We start from the raw sequence: 23026 nt of genomic DNA on the forward strand, positions 1-23026 counted from the left end.
GTTATGGTGCCTCTTCTCAGCGATAGAAAGCCTACCTAAGATAAAGAGTCAAGTCCCTCATCAAAGGACACACATAGCAGATTGAATTAGAAGACAGGCCCATCTAATGCTGGCTGCATCCTACCATAAAAGACAACACCTTATGGCATTAGGTGAATCCTTGAGGGGTGGGCTTAGCTGGGTGATTGACAGCCCAACTCCTATCTTTTGAGTAGCTTTGAATGTTAGGTCTCTACCCAGTGCCAGAAGAAAGTTGCTTTTCCCTAACGAGTGTCAGCAGAGGTCTGGTCAAAGCACAGGACAAGCAGAATCTAGCACAGCAGCAGAGAAAGTAAGGAATTTTAGATGCTATGAATAATAAGTCTGTGGCTCCTGGGGTGGCGGGAGCTAGTGATCAGGGAAGTTAGCTGTATCAGCGTGAATAAATGCAGGCAGATATTAAAGAATATATACAACTTTAATGATTAAATAAACTTACAGAACCGAGGTTCCCGCTTAGCACAGGAGGTAGGAAAGAAAGGGCTGAGCCGCCTCCTGCAGGGCCCGATTTATCCATATGCATTCGCCCAAGGCAAACCCGCCCCCTAAAGGGGCTGGCTTAACCCTACATCTCCCCCTTTTGTCTAAATAAGACAGAACTAAACCAAATATAACTATAAACAATAATAACAAATGATAAATATAACAAACAATATTGAGAACAAAAGTTTTGCTAGACATTCTATCTCAAGGAGTCTAAATAATGTAGAGAGTAACTACAATTAAATAATCTTCAACTCCATCAAAGATCTGAGAAGGGAATAAATATTACTTAACAAATGAGAGATATCCAAAATGTGCAACAAATGACAGAGACAACTGACTACCTGGGCAATCACCCAAAGTCTCGTTTGCAATGTTGAGTCAACCAACTTTGGCTAAGGCCTAACATAACTGACATACCATTATCAAATGCAAGGAACTTTCTTAGAATTATCCTACCCTGTCTTGGCAAGATAAGACAATCCTGTTTCATATCTTAGTCAGTAGTTGAGGTATGGTTTAGCTGTTGGCTGAAAGGTTAGACACAGAGGTGTGCCATGACTGGATACTAAGGGGACAGGAGATAGCGCAGTATAATTTGACCCTGGATCTGTCACTTTCCACACTAGCAAGCTCTAATCAGTCAACCAGTCTTGTAGAATCCTTAACACACAGCTGTGACTTTTTCCCCCTGGGAACTTCATTTCACAGTGCCAAGGACTTGAGAACATTACAGTCTCTGGGAGGTTCTTAGCCAGTGAGTTTCTGTGCCTCTGAACTGGTCATGACGTCGAAACTTAAATCCATTCCAGGTATTTTGCTTGTATGTATTGAATAAATGCATGTTTAGAGTTAGTTTTGTTTTAAAAATGGATGTGTATTCAGAATGTTTTAACATTTTTTAAAGGACATTTCACAATGGGCATGAGGAAAAAGACAGACAGACCAAGTGAGGAACTGAACTGCTCTCCTCTTTAAATACTGCTTATCACAGAAAAAGTAGAAGAAGAAAAGTTTCCTGGCCATATGTCAAATTAACCCCTTTGGTTACCATAGCAGCCCTCTCCCTGAACTGATAGCTCCTTAGGCCACATTTTTTTTTCTACCCTTTACCAAATGCCAGAAATGATTAGCAAGGAGACAAAGAGAATGGCCAGGGCATCCTGAAAGGCAGAGGCACCACAGCACGGAATTCAATCACCCCTTTTATTATGCAAATAGGCTCCTACTGAGTCTACCCTCCACGCATAATTAAATAAAAACTCGGGATAAATGAAGCACTGATGCAGAAATAAAGGCTTCAAATTTTCTCAAGTCTCCTCTCCTCAGAAGCCAGCTAGCTGTCTTCCCCAGGCCTCAGCTTTTTTCTTCAAAACCCGGTCCATATTCCCTGGGGAAATTCTTTTTTCAATTATTGTTCCTGCCCAAGCCGAAAGCAACACAGACCTCCTCCCTTTCATTAACACCAACTTTATCATTCAGGACCAGCCAGACCTGTGTTTCCCACTCGAGAAAAGAAATCATGGCTCACATTGCTACCCACTGCTTCCTGCGTGCCAGGCACTGTGCCAAGTCCTCTCCCTGTATTACGTCACCTCGTCCTCCCCACAGCTGTGCAAGGTGGGCTCTTGCACCTACTTTTTTGTTTTACAGAGACTTGCCCAGGATCTCAGTCGCTCAGCTAATGCCCAAACCGGAACTTAGTTCGGAGGGAGGTTCAAAGTGCTGACCCACAGTGCACCAACATACAGAATCCTATAAGCATCTGGTCAGGGGCTTAAGTCTACTTAAAAAAATGTTTAATTGAGGCAAGGGGCCCTGGGCCCAATCTCCTGTCCTGCAAAAAGTACAGTGAACACACCAGGATTAGATACATTCAAGGTGCGATATGAAGATTTGAGACGGAGTAGATGCAGTTGTGCCTTGGAGACTAGTCTTAGTCAGGCCTTGGCTTTCCAGTGTAACGCCATTCTCCCCAAACAGAAGCTTTTCGTCTTGGAAAGAGAAGCGATAACGTGGGTGCCAATGGTCATCTTGCCCATCCTCTGAACAAAAGCTTCATTATGTAATGGTACCTCTTGAACGTTTTATAGACTCAGGAAAGAGTCTGGACAAATAGCGAAAACAGCAACTGATGAGCTGGGACTAAAGTGAGTGGGAAAAAAGACATTTCTAGGAGCCATAAGACTGCTAGGTAAAAGTTTCAGTGCCAGAGGTGAGCTCCCTTCCTAGGAGTTGTTAGCCAGGGAGGCACCCTTTCCTCATACAAAGTATCACCACTGGGGTTGGTTGCCTCCCGGAACTAGATGGTGTGACCCCATTGCTGAAGACACTGCATTTTTGCATAGTGCTCCACGCTATGATGAAGTCTGCTGGGGAAGAATTGTCCTTGACCATCCTGTGTCTGATGACACAATAAGATCCGCTCTGTCAGAGGAAACCCATGCTTAGTACTACAGGATGAAAACTCATGACTAGGAAGGCACGGGCCCCATTGGGGCAGCTGATGTTGCTTCATTAAATGGGCCTGATGGACCCTGGAGGTGAGGCAGCAGTGAGCCAGAGAATGTCTGGGAGGATGGTGATCTACAAGTCAGGGATCCAGAATCATGAGGTGCAGGAGAAACTGGGATTCTGAGTGGTAAAAGCCTATAGGATCCTCTTATGGAGGCTCCTGGGGCAGGCCACATGCCAGTGATGTTTCTAAACATGAAGAGTCTCCTGGATCACATGGCGAGACCCTGTGTAATGAGTTTCTTTGGACCGCCAGCTCCCAAATAATGACATGGAAACTCACTAATTCTGAAAGCTTGACCTTAGCTTGTTCCCACTAGCTCTTATAACTTAAATCAACCCATTTATACTAATCTATGCTCTGCCATGCGGCTCATTAACCTTCCTCTACTGTATGCCTGATTTCCCCGTATCCCACTTGTGAATTCTTGTTCCCAGAGCTCCTATCTCTCCCTGGAAATTCCACCTATTTTTTTTTTTTCCTGCTAAGCTATTGGCTGCTCAGCTCTTTATTAAACCAAACAGAAGGTGCTTTAGTGGAGATACATTTTCACAGTGTACAAAAAGACTACCCCACAACAACCCTATCTCAAAAATCGTGAGCTCCCAGACTCCTCCCTCCTTTGTTCTGGGTATAGCTGCCAGAGTGATTTCCTGTGGCCAGCGGACATTTACACATGTAGCACCATCAGAAGTGTGGTATGTCCTTGAAATAAGGAGGGGCCTAGCCTTTTGGATGGGAAAAGGCTACATGGATGAGCACTGGGCTGTCCCAGCCTAGTGGTTTAGCTTGACTACTGGGCCTGTACTGTGACTGAGGGCATTTGGACTTTCCAGCAACCACAGGTAGCTCCTGGCATGAATTATGGGTTAAAATGTAAGAATTAATTAATAAGAAGCCCGAGCTAATAGACCAACCAGTTTATGATTAATGTAGACCTCTGTGTATTTCTTTGGGACTGAACGACTGTGGGACCTGGTGGGACAGGAAACCTCTGTGAATAGGGACAGAGTACTAGGCCCCTGCAATCTCCTCTCAGATGAACCTGGAGTGAAATTAGGGATTAAAAAATGTGCTGTCTATATTCAAACACCGAGTGCTCTAATACTCAGCCAACTCTTGATGATGTCCCTATTGCTGTCACTCTCTGTCCTTGTCCCTCCAGACCCTCCCTCTCTGGCTCCGTTCCCAGATCTGCCTCCTCTTCCAGTGTTTGCTGGGAGGCTCTGTTTAAGCACCTGGGCGTTCCTTCGTTCCTCAGGCTAAGCTCACAACACACTGCTTCTCTTTGTAGCAGCCCCACTTCACACAGCAGCTTCTTTCTCCCCTTCTTCCTCCTTCTCCATCAGAACCACTACATCCATCCCTGGCACCAGCACCACCAGCAACCCCCACACCTTCCTTGATGTCTCCTGGCCTGTGGACCTGCTCTGTCCTCACCCACACACTGCCCTCAAGGCCTCCCACCCCACCTTTCCTTACTCCACAAGACCTCCTCTCTGAAAGTAGATTCCCAGCTTCCCTTTTCTAGCCTGAAATTATTATTCAGAGTTTGTACCACACGGTTGGGTTCTTTCTTATTTCAATAGAACTGGTATTTTCCTCTCTATTTTTAGTTTGAAAAAGCTGTTCTCTCATATGACCATCTTTCTTAGAGATGCTGCTTTTGTAGTCAGCGCTTTCACCATCCGAGTAGAGCACAATCTACTATAAAAATGGAAGAGAGCAGGGCTTGGCTCCTGTCTGCTGTCAGCCCTGTGGGATCTGGGCTCCAGGCCCTGAATGCGGCTGGATGACTCTCCAGGACAGGGAGCTCCAGAAGCAGCACGGGAGCTTTTCCATTCGGATGTTATTACAGGGAAAAGGAGGAGGAGGAGGAGGAGGAGGAGGAGGAGGAGGAGGAGGAGGAGGAGCAGGGGAGCAAGGGGAGGAGGGGGAGGAGCAGGGGAGCAAGGGGAGGAGGGGGAGGAGGGGGGAGGGGAAGGAGGTGGAGGAGGAGAAGGAGGAGAAGGAGGGAAAGGAGAAGAAAGAAGAAAGAAGAAGAAGAAGAAGAAGAAGAAGAAGAAGAAGAAGAAGAAGAAGAAGTACAACAACAACAACGGGCAGAGTGACATGAACAGGACAGCGGCCCACAGTTCCCTGTGAACTCTTAATTTTCAGACTGCTTTGTGAACTGATTGGCCCATGTTACAGACGAGGAAACAGGTGCAGAGTGCCAAATTGGCATGTCTCATATCACAAAAGCTTATATCAAAAACAAAAACACTGTGAAGGCAGCCCAGTTGGGTGAAGGTGAAACCATGCTGCCTCATGGTGCACAGAGCCTGCAGGGCCAGGGTCCATGGACTCTTCCCGAAGCTGCACACTGTGCTGTGCGAGCCCTGCTGTTCTCTCCCTGCAGGTTACACCCACTTCCTGTCTCTTTCCCCAACAAGTTCACTGCTCATCTTCTGAGCTTCTGCAGCACTGTCAGAACAGATAACATGGAGGACAAGGACAGGGCTTGGACCACTCTAGTTCTGAGTGTGACCATTCCTTTCTCCTCCCTCCTCTAAGACTCCTTTTACAATGTACCCCAGAGAAACACACACAAAGAACAAGTCCATCTTGCCCATGGACTCCAAGCCAGGGCATCTTTTCAGCAGCTACTGTGGGAGGAATCCCATCTTTTCCCAAGCACCCAGGATCACCTGTCCACTAGGCCTGGAAATCCTGGGGTCCATGCTTGGGGCTAGCAGGCTGCCTCTGGCCACTGGCAGACAACTCCTGGAATCACCCAGCACCAGCAATGAGATCCTGCGGGCGATGCTACCCTCTGGTGTTCCCTCGTGGTACTGCTGTTCCCTTTGTCCTGGAGCTTGGCTAACAAGGCCTGGCTCTGGCCTGACAAGGAAGCTCTGAGCTAGGCGGTGCTTCTGTCATTGCCTGTGCGCAGCTGGAACCAGAGGGGGCTGTGATTGACTCAGCAACTCCAGGGACTGAGTAGGGATGTCAAGAACCTCTCTTCAGGGCTGCCTCCAAGACTGCTCCAGCTGGGGTCTCAAAGTACTCTTTCAAGAGGACCAAAGATTTGGGTCCTGACTCTAGCTAGGAAGTTGCTCAGAATCCTCAACCTTCAAGAAAAATCCGAGATGGAGAAACTGAAAAGGAATAAAGATTATCTATAAACCCATAGACACCTACTGTTGACTACTTTGGAGGTATCTATCATTTGAATCTATCCATGAATTTATTCTAAAATGGGGTTTAGAATATACAGAAGGGAATTTGTGTGTGGGCAAATGTGTGTGTGTGTGTGTGTAGTGTATGTGCGGGTGTGTGGACATACCTGGAGGTCAGAGGCCGACCTTGGGCTTTGTTCCTGGAGACATAAACTTGTTTTCTGATTCACTGTCTCTTATTGGCCCAGGACTCCCCAGTTAGGTCAGGCTGATTGCCAGTGAGCCCCAGAGATCTGCTGGTCTCTGTCTCCCCAGTTCTGGGTTCCAAGTGATTACCAGGCACGATACCCAGATTTTTATGTGGGGGCTGGGGATCGAACTGAGGTCCTCATGGCTTCATGACACTTCATCTCTTCAGCCTCAGACTCACGGAGATCCACCTGCTCCTGTCTCCCAAGGGTGTGCACTACTGTGTCCTGCTAGGAACTTACTTTACAATAGCAGTCAACATTTACTGAGTTCAAGAAATAGAAAATAGAGGAAAACCAACCAACCAAACAACCAAAACCCAATAATCGGGCCACCGCCAGTCCTAGCGCCCAGTGGCAGCCTTTCTCCCAGCTTAGCTTACATTTGCGACAATGCACCTACTTATCTATTTTGCAAAACTTTAAAAAATACTAAAGGACTTGAGTTCTAGCACCTCTGATTATCCCTATAGCAGAGCATGCCTATTAATTTCTTCTAGGAACTATCTCACCACCTTCTGGAGACATCCTCCAACCTCTCTTCCCCTCCCCCGGTTGATGCAGCTCCCATGGGAGAATTGATACATTGATAGAATGTATATCAAGAGTGCGAGGGTATATTCCCGTGGGATTGCTTCGTAGGACTGAAATGGTTAAAAGGAGAGGCACGCTATAATTTTATAAATTTTGACAGATACTGTCAAACCCTTGCAGAAAAATTGTCAAACCTTGCACTCTGCAGTCGAGCGTGCTTGTTTTCCAAGTAGGGCTGCAGACGAAACGTTATGAAATTCTGAGTATCGAACACACACCGTGCCAAGCAGCGTGCTGTGTGAACCTCATTATGGCCCAGGGAAGCAAGGACTGTCTTTGCTTTACAGCCTCGGGAACTGTGCTTTGAGGAACTTGGCCTGCTGCAATTGAAGGGGCTGAGCTGAATCCAAGTCAGTCTGTCCTGCCACAGCCTGAATTCTCTCAGCCCATGGTTCTCAGGCCTGCGTCTGTCAGAACCCTCAGGGGGGTTGCTAAAAGCTGCCTGGGATCACCTGAGTCAAGAAGCAGTTCTCAGTCTCCAGGGATGGGGCACTGTGTTCCAGGGACCACTCTCTGACAACCATTGATCCTATTGCCCCGCTATGTATGGGACATGGCCATGCTAAACTTGGGTTTTGACTGGGTGTGCACTGAAACCCTGTATCCATGTGAGCAGACCCTTCAAGGTCTTCTGGATGTTTCAGGTAAGGTCTGTGGGAAACTAATTTTCTACTTTTGGCGTGTTATGTGCTGCGTGCACTTGTTACTATTGTGTGTGCATGTACATGTGTGTATGTGCACATGTGTTTGTGCTTACAGAGGCCAGAAGTGGACTTGGAGTATCTTTCCTTGGTTGCTCTCTGCCTTTATCCTTTGAGACAGGGTCTTTCAGGGAATCTAAAGTCACTGGTTAGGCTAGGCTGGTCGGCCAATGAGATTCAAGGACCTACCTGCCTGCCTAGCTGCCTCCTCAGCACTGGGATTATAGGCGCAGCCTACCTCACCTGGCTTTTTATGTGGGTTCTGGGGTCAGGACTCAGGTCCTCATGTTTGTATGGTAGGGACATTGCAGACTGAGCCATCTCCTTAGCCTTGGAATATTTTCTTGCTTCATTATTGTTGCGGGAGCTCCTTCCGCTCCCTCAGCCAATAGCCGCTGAGATACCAGCCCATTTGGGGCGTGGTCTCTCTCCCTTTAAAAAAGCAGCCACTTCCCTCCGCGCTCTCTCTCTGGCTTCCGACTCTGCTTCCGGCGACTAGACTCCTTTCCTGATTGTGCAGAGGGCTGTTGTCTGGGACGGTGATCTGTAAGTTTTTCCCTTTAAATAAATAACCATTCTATTAATCATAATTCCAAACTGGTGTGGGATTGTTTGTGACTTACGCCTTCACATTATTATGATTATTATTATGATTATTGTTATTTTGGTCATTATCACTTCCTTATGACGATTCTTATGTTTAATGGCAATAATGCTCGTGGGAACCTTTGGGGGAGTTACTGTGGAGAGTGCAGCACCATGGCCAGTTATATTGTCACTAGAGATAGGGAAGAGTTGGGCAGATATGGGTCAAGAGGCTCAGTGACCAAGTGACACTAGATATGCTGTTTTAGTTAGGGTTTCTATTGCTGCATTGAAACACCATGACCAAAAAGCAAGTTGGGGAGGAAAGGGTTTATTTAGCTTACACTTCAGCATTGCTGTTCATCATCAAAGGAAGTCAGGACAAGAACACAAGCAGGGCAGGAAGCATGAGGCAGGAGCCGATGCAGAGGCCATGGAGGGGTGCTGCTTACTGGTTTGCTTCACAGGGCTTGCTCAGTCTGCTTTCTTAGAGAACTCAGGACCAGCAGCCCAGGGATGGCACCACCCACAATGAGCTGGGCCTTCCCCGTGGATCACTAATTGAGAAAATGCCTTACAGCTGGATCTCATGGAGGCATTTCCTCAACTGAGGCTCCTTTCTCCTTGATCCTAGCTTGGGTCAAGTTGACAGAAAACCAGCCAGTGCACATGTCAATCCACTCCTCAGCCTCACATCTCTTTAGAAAGGACAGTACGTGCTCCAGTGAATCACCTCTGTCTAACTCTATCCTGCTCCGGAAGAGGCTGGGCGTGGACCAATTTGACCATCGCTACAGTTGCACTCCACCGCCACCAGAGTCCCAGGGATAACACACCTTCTCAGCTATTCCCAGATGGGTTGCTTCAACCATTTTAGTGGAGGCGATCACTGCATAGGCTGCCTGGCAGGTTCCCCATCTGTGTATGAGAGTTTCCATCGACAAGGAGGGTGAGCTGGGGTCTGGGAAGGTTTGCTCTAGGAGACCAAGTTGAGTGAGCATAAGGCCTCCATAGCCCTGGGCAGGAGTAAGGAGGGCATCAGAGGAGAAAGGGACAAGGGGAAGGGTTGCAGGATTTAGGACAGGGCAAGAGGCCAAGGTAATTTGGGGTTTATCTAGAAATAATAAATGAAAGACCTGGATCCATGAGGGCCCGAGGAGGAAAAGAAAGAATGATGCAGAAGGCCTGAGAGAAGATGAGTGGAGTACACAGAGATTGGCTGAAACAGGGTGATCATGAGGGCTTCCTAGGTGAGTTTGGTCACCTCTGCTGGGGCTCTCAAACATGGCTGCCATCCATACACGGTGGGGTTTAGCTGTTTGGGCAAGAAAACAAAAACCCAATGTGGGCTAGAACTCCTGTGACCACTCCCACCTTTTTGTCTGTAAAGAGGAGGTAGGGGAGGTGGAATTCAGGAGAGTCAGGCTAGGGACTGTCTCACAGGGCATCCCACAATAAAGGCAGCTGGGTGAGTAAGGGGGTCTGTCTGGATGCTTGGTACAGGGACTTGGCCGTGATGGCAAAGTTAGGGCTAAAGTGACAGAAATCATGGAGGAAAGAAGGGAACCATGGGACCTGAGTGAGAGGTCAGGACAGAAAAGGTGGCTCCTGTGTCCACTGGGAAGGTGATGGATTTACTTGCTACCTGTAGCATTACCCGGGGTTCAGCGAGTCTTATGGGAGTCTCTGAGTCTGCATGCCGTCAGCCTGCCACCAGACTGAGGAGCTCAGAGGCTGGAAGAGTCTCAGATGCCTGCACTGGTGGGGATGGAACTCCGTGGCATGGCACGGAGGATGAGCCCACGTGGTGGCTCTCTAACTTCCAGCGGCTAGGCTGCTGGCAGACAGGATGTGGCCTGAAGGGTGCCTGAGGGTTGGGGCAGCCTGGGGACCAGTCGGCCTTCCTGGCCACATTTGATGCAGGCCCCAGTGGGATGGAGCCTTGTGGATTTCCCATGTTTCCTCTGTGGGAGTACCACTGGCCTCAGGACAGCCGTTAACACTTGAGCTTAGCGTGTGCCCTTGTGTTATAGCTGAGGCTGCTAGGAAGACTCGGGCACCTCCTCTCAGGCATTAAAAACCTTAAAAGCCATTTTCACCAACTCCTGTGTGGGGACCATCCTCAGCCTTTTTAAGTTTCTTATATCTGTCAGTGACTGAGAAATAAACAGTTGGCCAGGACCACAGCTCCAGCAGGAAAGGCTGGGTCAAGGCAGGTATATTGGATCATGGTCTCTTGTAATCATTTTAGGAAAACAGCCAAATTTTTGTCAGTTTGCTATGTAATCTTGTGGAGCTTGTCAAAATAAACAACTTTGTTCGAGGCTATCTCCATACCTGAAATCCCTCCCCTGGCAGCCATTTTGACCTGGTTGGTAATCCCAGTTGAGTTCTGTAGCTGGCACTGCCATGTCCCCCACAGGGACCATATTGTCTACTGGGTGGCTCTGGTCTGCATACTGTGTAGCCACTGCCTGAACCCATCTGAGCTTGGGAGTGAGGGTGGGGACCTGGATGACATACATAAACATCATGTCAGGTCAGGTCATAGGAAAGACGACGAACTCTTTGATACAGGCAGAAAGATTAGCAGAACCTTCAGTCTGTGAGAGGACCCGAAGGGAGAAAGGGACGTGGACTTGGACAATTCCATCGGCTCTGGCCACTTCACGAAGGGGGCAGAGGAGGGCAGGAGTCTGCCAAGACCATGAATGAGAAGCCACAGGGAAGGAGTCGAGAGGGGTAGGCTGGTGTGTGGACTGGGACCAGGGTGAAGGTTGTGACTGTGTGTGTGTGTGTGTGGGGGGGGGGGGGTGGAGCAGGGCCTGTGATGATGAAGAAGGAGAGGCAGTAGGAGGAGGAAGAGATGGAGGTGGTCAAGAGGGAGGAGGATGGACCTTTGTCCTGAAGTGGGAGGGAGAAGGGCAGGTAAAAGGAAGAAGGCTGGCCACTGGGTGGAGCATGGGACTGTGTAGGAGGGGAAGGGACAGGCAGGGTTCGCGGAAAGGGTGGGGGTGCCAGTGACTCGGGTGGCTCCTTCGGGGGTGGATAGGGCTCAGGGTCCAAGTCCCCAGATGAAAGGGTGTCTGGAAACATCGCAGCCCTAGCGAGCGAGAGACCTGCCATATCGAGCACTGACTACAGGAGGAGGAATGGGAGAGCAGAACCCCAAAACCTGCACATAAGGGAGCTCAGACAATTTGTCCATAAACTGGTGGAAACGCTGGTGGATGATGGAGGATGTTGAAGTCAAGAGTGCCCTCTGGTGGCCATTTAGACTACTTACCTAGCATGTAATGAGGCCAGGCATATGGATACATTTTACAGCCGACACCCCAGAGGTTACTGAGGGTTGGGTTTAGACCTGGCACTGCCCATTTCCAAGCCTGTGCAGGAGACCAAAGACTAGGGCAGGCATCCCACTCAATAACCTGGGGTTAAGCAGTGGAGTAGCCTTTGGTAGTCTCCAAACCCAAAGGCTCCTTGCAACAGTGACTGTCTCTGCTCTGCAATGGAACGCTCTTGCCCTGGCATGGTGTGGCCTGGCAGGGGATCCTGGGGTTCTAGATACCCGGAAGAGACACCCGGTACCTCTTTAGACAGCGGCTGGGAAATGGACTTCCCTGAGTAGAAAGTCGATCATGTCTGGTGGAGAGAAAGATAGAGGGAGTCCCCCACAAGAACGTTTTCTGCCCCCTACCCATCGCGACTATAAGTAAGCCAGATCAAGCTGAACTGAAAAAGTAGAACTACAGGTATATTGAGCAAAGCAACACCTGAGTGGGTTCTCCAGCCCCAGAGATGGAGGCCAGAGAAGCTGCATGCCCAAGTCAGGGCAGGAAAGTTTTATAGACTGTAGCTGAGGGATGATGATATATCTGCTACAAGTTGGATTTGTGTTCAAGTATGGTCGGAGGCTGAGCACTTAGCACTCCAGGATTTGGAGGACAGAGGCAGATGGAGTTCAAGGCCACCGTGGGCTATACAAGATCAATGCTGAGACAAATCCAGGTGGTGGTGGCTCACACCTTTAATCCTAGTATTAGTGAGTCACACACATTTAATCCCAGCACTAGAGGGAATGGAAAATGGGAGAGAGCTATTTAGTCTGCAGTCGGCCAGCCTTGCTAGAGGTACGGCTTCTCTAGAGACTTGGCTGCTTTGCTTTTCTAGTTGAACTTCAATATGTGTCTCTGGGTTTTTGGGTTTTTTGGTGTGTGCTATAGTTATGTCCACTCTGGACTCCCTCATATCTATAATAGACTTTCTCCTCCTCATACCTAGCAACAGTCATGTCCTTTCCCTTTTTCTTTCTTTTTTTTTTCATTCAGAAACCATTCAAGCATTGTTTACTTTGTGCCAGGAACCATGATAACTTACGCACAGGGGCTTAGCTTTAATATTTACAGCTACTGTAGGAGGTAGCACCAGTTACTTTCTCCAAACAATCAATACACATGCACAGACATGCACACACACAAGTACACACACCTCAAAGGTCCATCTGTTCAAGATCAGGTTCCCAGGTGGCACTGTTGGGAAGTGGTGGAACCTATAAAATATGGCGTCATATTTAGGTCACTGGGGATACGCTACTGAAAGGGACTGCGGGGCCTTCTATCTTTTTCTCTGCATTTCCCAGTCACTTCAGCAGCCTCGCCCCGACATCACCAGCCCCCACTTCCACCAGTGGCCTAAGAACAGCAAGGCCATCTAACCACTGACTAGAACTAAGTAACCCTTTTCTTTTTACTAGATTAGCCTCAGGTAGTTCTTACAGTGATTGGAAGACAATACACACAAAGAACACCACTAGTCAAAAAACATCCATGTTATAAATGGGAACAACGAAGGCTGGGCCCAGCTTTTCTGACTCTTAGACCCCATGCTCCTGACTATAATCAATGAGGTGAGAACAGAGCTACAGAAGGAAAACCGGTGCAGGTCTAAAACACTCAGCCCTGGGACTGTCGGGATGGCTCAGTAGGCAATGGTGCTTGCAGCCAGTGCTGATGACCAGAGTTTGACTGTGAAGGGCACCATGACTACAGCAATTCTTACAAAAGAAAGCGTTTCCCACCATTATCATCATGGTGGGAAAGCTGGAGAAGTAGCTGAGAGTTCTATACCTGGATTCCCAGGCAGAAGCAGGAAGAGAGACAATGAGAACAAACTGCCCTGGGCATCCCCGGTGGCACTGGGCACTGAGGTCTGAAGCAGAGACTCACTCCCCTCCAGGCTCACAATCAGACTAGTGGCCTCTGTCAACAGCAGTCTCTTTGCACTTTGGGTTTTCCTGTTTTTATTCATTATCCTCAATAGTCTAAATGATTGCATGGAAAATTCCAGAAATAAACAGCCCATGAGTTTTAAATAACTCATGTATAAATTAGTTCATCATTTACCTTTCTTGCTTGTCCTTGTTATCACTGTTAAACTTGCTGTGCTTAACTCATCAATGAAATTTAACAACTGTTCTTCAAAGGGACCTGTTTCAGGGCTCCTTTGGGGGTCTAAGAACATGTCTGCAATGAAGACAGGGTACTGTCTCACAGGGGTTCCTGTGAGGTTCAAGAGGGTGGAAGCCCAGCAACCTAAAGCAGAAACACACTATTTGTTAAGGGACAGCCGGTCACACAGAGCATTGCATTCAGAGTTATTGATAAAGCACAGATGAAAGGCAGCACGGATTGTTACACTCAAACTGCATGCAAATAAAAGAGAGAGTTTATTTTCATTCTGCATTTATTTGACATTTCATCCAGTTAAACTGAAATGACACATTGGCTGTGACATTGGCAGGACACCTCACTAATACTGATAGCTGCTAGTCAGCCACACACACAACGCTGTCTCACATTGAAGAAATGTTAACTAGTCACCTTACAACCTTATTGCACTTCGTGTGGCTGTGTCTTCAGAAAAAACAGGCTTTTAAAAGACCAGCAAAGGTTGCCAATTTTTGCTCATTTGTTCTTTTTTTAATAAATCATGATTAAACCACACAGTGAGTATTCCTATACAAAAGCATTAAGAGGCCAAAACTTCAAAAATAAACTGAAAAGAGCCCAGCTCCACATCGACTATGCATTCCTCGGTACACCTGGGCTGACACTTCGGTGAGTGTGTCTGTCTCCCCACTAGCTACTGAGTTTTCATGTTCTCAGAGCTGAGTGTGCACTGGCGTGAGGGCTCAGGGATGAGCCGGGTGGGGCGGACCTCAAGGCCTTTAGCTTCCCGTGGAAATGTCCTGTAAGCACCTTGTGAGCCCTGCTTTGAGCTCCAAGCTCTCCCACCATTTACACAGATGCACTGAGGGCAACAAGGCTCATCCAAGGCCAGAATGTCACAGGAAGCCATTGTATTTCAAGTAGCTTGGCATTTAACTCTACAGAAGATTCCAGCAGCACGGGGAGGGCTGAGAGCTTCAGATCCATACATCCTTTCAGAGAAAACAGAAACACAGACACAAGGCACACCAGTTTTTCTTTATGAGGAAATTCAGTCTGGACACATTACTGGGAAAAAGGATCTACAGAAACTGGGTAGCTCCTTTTTTTCCACTTACAAACCTCTGAATTGGAATTACTGACACGGAACATCTATGGACTTCCAACACGACCTCAGCTACACTGAACAGATAGCATGTAAAATTCCTAGAGAGATGTGGACATGCCCCGTCATTTCGGGGTCTTCAAACAGAGTGGAATGCAACACGACATTCACTGTTGCTGACTTGTTCATGTATTGTCTCTGTATCTTCTCGAAACACACACACAAGGGGAGAGGCAGATAGGGACTGGGAACTATGGTTTCACGGTCCTAAAAAAACCCAATATACTCCTAATAGCATTTGGGCATTTCGGTTAATTATTTGATGGAAATTCATGATTCTTAAATACCTTTGAGGTCATATTAGTAATTTCATAATAACATTAGACAAATTGGAAAGTTAACCAAGAGAATCCAGTACCATGAACACATGCTCAGCTGCAGGGGCGGCTTCATACCCTGCTCTGTGGCTGACTTCAGGAAGGTGTATGGAGTGTTTACCCTCTGAACCTCAAGTCTCCTCACCATCTGCTATGAACTGGTCCATTGCCAAACCGGAGACAAAGTTTCCTTAGTATTTACGCTTGTGTAGTTAGTCTTAGACCTTTGGTGGATTTCCCAGTTCACGGCAGAAGTGGAAATGAAATCGGTATTTGCACAGGTAACCTTTCCAATGACTGACAACCATGTTTACTGAGCACCTAGCTGTGCCTACCAGTGCTTTAGAAAGCTCCAGGTGAGGGCTTTGAACAAATGATGTCATTAAAGTCTACCAGAAGGGTATGTTTGTAAATTACAACATGATTCAAATGTCAGGCTCCTGACCCGCACTGGGGGCTGTGTCAAGGGGCAGCTTGATTCTAACGCAGATCTTTTAGAGGCTTTTGTAACTGGGAGTGCCCGTCACACGGGATTTCCTCACTGCTGTGGCTTCGGGAGGTCCACAGATGATGGCAGGAGCCTCCAGAGCTTGATCGTGGCTTCACAGGCCCTTGTTAAAGTACACACGCTGTAATTCAGGATGACTCCTCTGGATGCTGGCTTGCAACTCATCCTCCAAGCTTGTCACAGACATGGAACTGGGACAAGGCAGAGGGAACAAGGTTATCACATGGGCAAAGAAGGGACCCTGAACTAGAAAGGGCAGGGAAAGGACACAGGCTCAGAGACCCAGGTCTGGTGTGCATGAACACACCAGGAAGGCTGCACATGGCTACAAAAGGAGCATTCTGTTCCTGCCATGAAAACAATCATCACAACAAAGAATTGCAAGAAGCCAACTGCTAAGCCTGTTCACCTCTGTTATTTCAAGCTGAAACTGTCTCCTTGCTGGTAAGCACACTGCAATGACATGCACAGACCTGCGTGTCACAAGCAGCTACTCAAGCTAAGGGCAGAGCTGAGGTCACAGAACCCCATTCATGAATGAACACAGATGTGCTTGTCTGTGGATCCAGTGACATTAATGAGTCATGCTAAAGGTCATAGAAGCAAAATGAGCACGAGGCAACCCGACTCTTACAAAGGCTAAAATGTTCTCAAATGAAACAGTAGGGGGCAGGAGAGAACTGGGTAGAGCGAGTATTGAGGCCCCACAGACCGGAGCTTGTCTGCCCAAGTCTCTTCCTTTTAGAGGTTTTCCTGGCCCGTTAGAGACCTGATTGAAATCAACTATCTTCACTTGTCTCTCCAGCTCATTTTTAAGATCAAAATTCACAATAATTCTGAAGCAAGCAAGCAAACAAACAAACCACCACCTACCTCTTCTGAGGAAACAGAGCACAGCAAAGGGGGGTGGCGAACACCAAACTTCAAAATAAACAGAAAGACAGGTCAGTTGGCTGAAGTTGTCACTTCTCGGCTTCTCTCTTTCTTTCTCTCTCTCTCTCTCTCTCTCTCTCTCTCTCTCATACATATATATATATATATATATATATGTCATAGATATATGACAACCTCTTTTCTTTAGAGCACAGAACTGCCTTACGAATATTTAATGTTTAATCGCCAAAATGGTAAACAAAAGCACCAGGAACAAAGGGGTAACTGGAGTTTACGTGGGAACACCCAAATAGCCCTAACTGTGGAGGTTCCTGTATGGACAGTTTTCATCTTTTTAATAATTGGGGCCACAAATTGCTGGCATTCTGGGTTGGTGCCATTTTCAAAACTTTTCTGTCACCCAAACTCCCACAGGCACCAAAATGACTTATGTAAGTGTGATTTCTGAGAGAACATATAACACCTACTGAATAAATACATACACAACAATAACAACAGCAGCTATGCTTTTAAAGGCTCATTTCCACTTACCAAAAGCCAACCAACGTGACTTGAATTGGTGCACTCATCCACGGGAACCTCTGTATTGAAAAACACACAGGTGTCAGAACTTGTGTGGTTCTTCAAGAGTCTCTCCTGCTGACTGAAGAGCATCCCCTTGGCATAAAACCCAGCGCAATGGGATTAGTGAGACCTTGGGCAACACTACCACACCAATTAGTCCTGACTTCACGGCCCTGAGCTATGAATGACCAAGCAACAGCCATCCCGATTGTTATTCACCTGTGTATATGAGGTAGGGAACTAGCTAGCATTTAATTATGGCTTATCTGCTGCTAGGGAGGAAGAAGGGCCCCACATGCAAGCTGGAAGACACATGAACTTGCACTAGATTCCTGCCCCATCAGCACTGACCAACTGTGTGGAAAAAGCAGGCAGAGTCCAGGGTTTGTTAGGATGCAAAATAAGCAGTCCCTCTAAAGGTGAGGAGGAAGACATGCCAGGAACCCAGGACGGTGACCGAGTGGGAGAAGCCTAGCAGAGTGGGAGGAGTCTTAGTAGACACCACCCTCCACTTGCTTGTACACACTCTTTGATGAATGCAGTTGCTGTCAAGTTAAAACTGTTTCCAGAATAAGATATCTTTGCTAGTCGTGAGCAAGTAGGTCGGCCTTGTAGGAAGCAAACTTAGTTTTTAAAAAAGGAAAACACACAACATAAAACACAGGGTTATCTCAGTAAGACCACAGAAACTTCTGCAACGAGCTGTGAGTTGGTTGGGATGCAATCAGCCACCTCAGCCCCGAGTCATACAAGGTGTTGCAAGATAACGTGCGGAGAAGGCATACCCTGGTGCCCAAGGAGACTCCTTTGCTGAAAGGGATGGAAGGAAAGAGGGAATGAAGCAGGAGAAAACGTCATCAAAATGAAACCAACCCACGTAGGCTATGCAGAGGGAGGGGAGGTTAACCTCCAAGAGGAAACTACTATCATGTGGCACATAACGACAGGATAAGTTCTGAAAAATGCATCCTCGGGCCAGGCTGTCTGGGCACTCACTAGCATACATTCTAAATTCAGCTCCCTGGGCTATATGATTTCAACACATACACTTCTCCACCTCTACACAAATGACTGTTTAAGGAGGGATTTACACAGGGAGATTGCTGGTGGCCATGTCAGAGGAGCTGCAGCCAGCAATGGAGCTTATGGGACACAGCCCAGTGGACAGCAAAGCTACTCTGGGTACATCCTGGATAGGCAAAGCCCCAGGAGGATTGTTTGCAGAATGTCCCTGGCTTCTGCTGCGCTTCCTCCTGTGGGTTGCTGCCCTGTTCCTGCTCTATTTGGCACGGTGTGGTTACTATATGAAAAGATGCCACTGTATCCAGTATAGTGTGATTGTTTCTGGGGAAGATTCTATTCCTCACTGGACAGTTCACATACAGATCATAATGAAGATGATTTTTATCAGAGTAATGATCAGTTAGATCTATGATTTAACTGGACTTTCTGAGTTAGCCTAATAGATACAGATGGTTAGAACAGTTAGTAAAGATGATTAGGGGCATGGTTTAGGTCATTCTGACAATTGCTCCAATAAGAGCAAAAATGGCTAAAAGTCACCTTCCCCTTTGTTAGATGTAAGATTTGCAGAATACGGAGAATAAAAACAAAGAGGTTTCATGCATTATAAATCCATGAATTCTGTCTGTGGAAACCAGGCTGATGAGTAAAGGAAACAGTTATGTTCCTACACCCAAGGTAAAGCCGGGTTCCTTGGTCATGTTATTTGCAGAATTAACCACAGGCCCCGGTATGCACCTCGAAAAAACAAAATTGCGCAAGGAAATTAAATGGCCCTATTGTGTGTATAGAAAATAGATGGTTAGCTGAGCATTTGTTTAAAGTTTTGTTTTATAGGATAGGAATCTGCTACATTGAAACTGCAAATTGCCTGCCAGTACAAAGGGAACTGGCTGAAATACACTTAGCTTGCTTCAGACTTTGTTAATCAATTATAAAAGAATCATTGCTATGGCGGGAAAATTAATACAAAGAAAAATGTTTACCTATTTGTGGGCTTCTAAGAATAACATTTCACTTGTGATCATATGTGATTTATTCCTGTATAAAGATTTTAATTTGTTTTTTGGAAAATATGTAACTTGTGGCTGTGAGGCCATATTTTCTTAGAAATTTTTTGTCTTAGGAGGTATAAAAGGGATAAGAGAAAAAGAAGCAAAGATATAAAAGAAAACACCCCAGAAGATGTAGAAGGAAAACATCAGGGAGGATGGAGAAAGAGAGCGTCAGGGAGGATGGAGAAAGAGAGCGTCAGGGAGGATGGAGAAAGAGGGCGTCAGGGAGGATGGAGAAGGAGAACGTCAGGGAGGATGGAGAAAGAGGGCGTCAGGGAGGATGGAGAAGGAGAACGTCAGGGAGGATGGAGAAGGAGAATGTCAGGGAGGATGGAGAAGGAGAACGTCAGGGAGGATGGAGAAGGAGAACGTCGGGGAGGATGGAGAAGGAGAACGTCGGGGAAGATGGAGAAGGAGAATGTTAGGAAGGATGTAGGAGAATGTCAGGGAAGAAGAATGAAAACAACAGGGTAGAAGAACAAAGCAGGAACAGCAGAAAGTGAAAAATAAAATGAAGATTTAAGTGTTGGCCCTCAAAAAAGTTTCATGTATATCATTGTGCCAACTCCATACCTCCTCTTTATTACCTGACCTGCTTGAGGGCTGGTCTCTTGGCAGGTGATGATAAATCCTCACCCAGATCTCCCTGGACATGAGACACCAAGGGTGACACACAGCCTTAGGGATGGGACCGCAAGCTCGAGCGGTGGTGGTGCACCCTTTAATCCCAGCACTCAAGGAAGGGAGGCAGAGGCAGGTCGATCTCTGTGAGTTCAAGGCCTGGTCTTCAGAGTGAGTTCCAGGACAGCCAGAGAAACACAGAGAAACCCTGTCTTGAACACCCTCTCCCCCGCCATACCAGGCTAACTGTTGAGTGAGCTCATTTGGGTAGATGAACTTGAGCCTGTAAGACCAGTCCCCGCATCTCTACTGGCCTCTTGTCTGCCTAAGTAAACACAGCCAGATGTATTCCAGAGTATACTTGTGTGTCACCTCAGGATGGACACACATAAGCTAAAGGCTAGCTTTGCTTGAGGGCTCTTCATAATGACAAGAACTCTGGAGAATTCTGACTTGCTTGTAAAACCCAATCCATCACTGGCCCCATTCTTGACTCTGTCTTCACTACCCCATCCTGCCTATTCCCCAGAAAGAATTTCATCTGAGGCCAGGAAATGGCTGAACTGAGGATGTCTGGGACATGTCTTGCTTAACAGACTGTATGAAAAGGAGGTATAATACACAAAAAACTTCAAATGAATTGAAAATGACATACTAAGTTTAGAAGGTATATATCTTCAGACCAATGTGGTTTGGGATACACAGTGACACGGATATGTATCTCAATGTTAATATGAGTCTCAATTCTTTTCTCCCAATGGCCCCTTTCCCATTAAATTAATGTGTACAATGTAATTTGTGACCCATATCACAGTTATGATGCTGTCATCAATAAAAATAACGAGCCCATCTTTCATGGTAAGTGCTTTCCATGCTCCTTTAGCTCCTTTGGGATTCTGCTCCTTTTGTGGTCTCTGTCCCCTGCCAAAGTTGTAGCTCTGATCTCACTATGTATTGGTTGATGTTTCCTAAGGTTTGAGTTTATTTTTTAATTTTTTGTACGGAATCTCATGTAGCCCAGGCTGGCCTAAGCAAACTTACTACAGAGCCAAGAATGACCTTGAACTCCTGACCTGCCTATCTCCACCTCCCAATTGCTGGCTTACAGGCGAGCATCACCAGGTCTGGATCTAGGGATTTACACACAGTACCTACTTCTTCTGTTTGTCAATTTTTGACTGTAGCCTGTCTGACAGGTATTTAACAGCAGCTCATTTTAATTTCTCCAATGACTAAAAGATCGGAAACATTTTCTATGTTTTATTGTGTATTTTAGTGCCTCTGCTGAACTTTTGCCCATTTTTGCCCTGCCATTTTCCTGCAGGGGGTTTTAGGTTCTTTACAAATTCTTGATTTATTTTCTGACCAAAACGGCTTGCTTCGCTACTTGCTACACCTAGTTGGTTTCTCATCTTGCACTCTCTGTCTAGTTTTTGAAAGACAGAATTTAAAAAAGTTTTGAAGTAGTCTGAGTTTTCATTTTTTCCTTTGGTCTTGTATCCAAGAAATCTTTGCCCAAGCCCTGTGTTCAATGATATTTTCTTTTATACTTGAGTTTTTAGATTTAGATCTCATGAACCATGGAGAGCTAATTTGCATTGAGGGTAGAATCACTTCCCTATGTACAACCTGACCACTCACAAATCCCCAAGAGCCCTGTTCTGTTCTCACTAAGCTTCTGCTGACACATGCCACCTGCCGGTTGGTCCTCTGTGAGTCTACACCAACTACAGCTCCCCTGTGTTCTCTGTGGGCCCACGCTGAAATCTCCTTGTGCCGTGGCCACTGACTCGGACCCTCATTCCTCCAGTCTGAGAGCCAGGCTCATGCCCTGCTTCTGTGACTCTGGTACTGAACACTGACCACAGGCGCCCAGCAGAGGGCTCAAGAGTAAATAGTGTCTGTGAACAAGTAAAGAATGTCACATTCTCATCCATTAGCAAACCACCCAGAAGCAGCCTCCGGGTACACACTGCAGTGTGACTAGAGCAACAGGAAAGATCCAGAACTGGAAGCTCCAAGCCGGACCTCAGGACCTACATCTATCAGTTCTGTTCCCAATGAAAGCGCCAGGCAGCCTGCAGAGTATGAGGCCTATTCTTCAAGATGACGCACCGTGTTTTAGTCAGGGAACTTTTCGTTAGCTGGAGGGATTTTCATGAGTCACCTGCCCATAGCTGGCATGTTTCCCGGCCCTCCACTTGGAAAAAGATAAGATGTGGGGGAAGATGAGTCATGCTGAATGTTCCCCAAGTGGTGTTTAAAAAGCTGAGACTGTTCAATGGGTTTCATGTTTATAGAGGGGTTTGGTTATCACAGAAAAAAAAAAATCTGTATTTCCAAAAACGATGAGAAAACACTCCAAACTCCAAATAAGAACACTGATAAATTCTGCCCCTGTGTATGTTTGAATAATGATCACACTATCAAACGAGCCCCAAGTGCAAAGATAATATGTAATTGGAACTTGACCCTTGAACTTGGGAGTGTGAGTACATACGGGTCCTTTAAGCACACTTAGTCTTGACCATTTCAAGGCAACCTGTTTCTTGAAATTGGGAGGACAGCAGCTGCAATCAGACTCCCTGAACCTAGGGAGGACAGCAGCTACAACCAGACTTCCCATAATTAGGGAGGACAACAGCTACAACCAGATTCTGTACTGGGAGGACAGCAGCTACAACCAGACTCTGTACTGGGAGGACAGCAGCTACAACCAGACTCTGTACTGGGAGGACAGCAGCTACAACCAGACTCTGTACTGGGAGGACAGCAGCTACAACCAGACTCCCTGTACCTAGGGAGGCTCTGGGAATGATCTTTAACTATTCTGGCTCCTGTGATGGAGGGCTTCTGAGTGAAGAGAAAGTGAGGTGATACTTCCAAACTGGAAACAAACCATGCTGCGAACTATAAATTAAGATGGGTAGAAGGCAGTGATGGGCCAGTAGGAGATGCTTGCTGGCAACCTGAGTTCAATCCCAGGTACTGACATGAAGATGGAAAGAGAAGCAACTCCAAAAAGTTGTCCTGACTTCCACATGTGCGCCGTGGCACATGTGTGCCCTCCCAATATATACACATACACAACAATACATTTTTA

At 46.8% G+C, this 23026-nt stretch overlaps 1 protein-coding gene across 1 annotated transcript in view; it reads right to left on the reverse strand.

Moving 5' to 3' along the window:
• Positions 1 to 14031: 14031 nt before the first annotated feature.
• The window catches only part of Sfxn1 (sideroflexin 1), a 41679-nt gene continuing 32684 nt past the window's right edge, over positions 14032 to 23026 (reverse strand). Inside the window, exons 9-11 of the mRNA XM_041660593.1 lie at positions 17192 to 17241; positions 16640 to 16687; positions 14032 to 15957 (exon numbers count right to left, since the gene is read on the reverse strand). Of these exons, the coding sequence (XP_041516527.1) occupies positions 15861 to 15957; positions 16640 to 16687; positions 17192 to 17241 (195 nt within the window). The 3' untranslated portion in view covers positions 14032 to 15860. The remainder of the gene's footprint in view (positions 15958 to 16639; positions 16688 to 17191; positions 17242 to 23026) is intronic.

The sequence above is a fragment of the Microtus oregoni genome, unplaced genomic scaffold (assembly GCF_018167655.1).
Source record: "Microtus oregoni isolate MIOR12 unplaced genomic scaffold, Mior012 000011F_ref0000422, whole genome shotgun sequence".
NCBI classification, from domain to species: Eukaryota; Metazoa; Chordata; class Mammalia; order Rodentia; family Cricetidae; genus Microtus; species Microtus oregoni.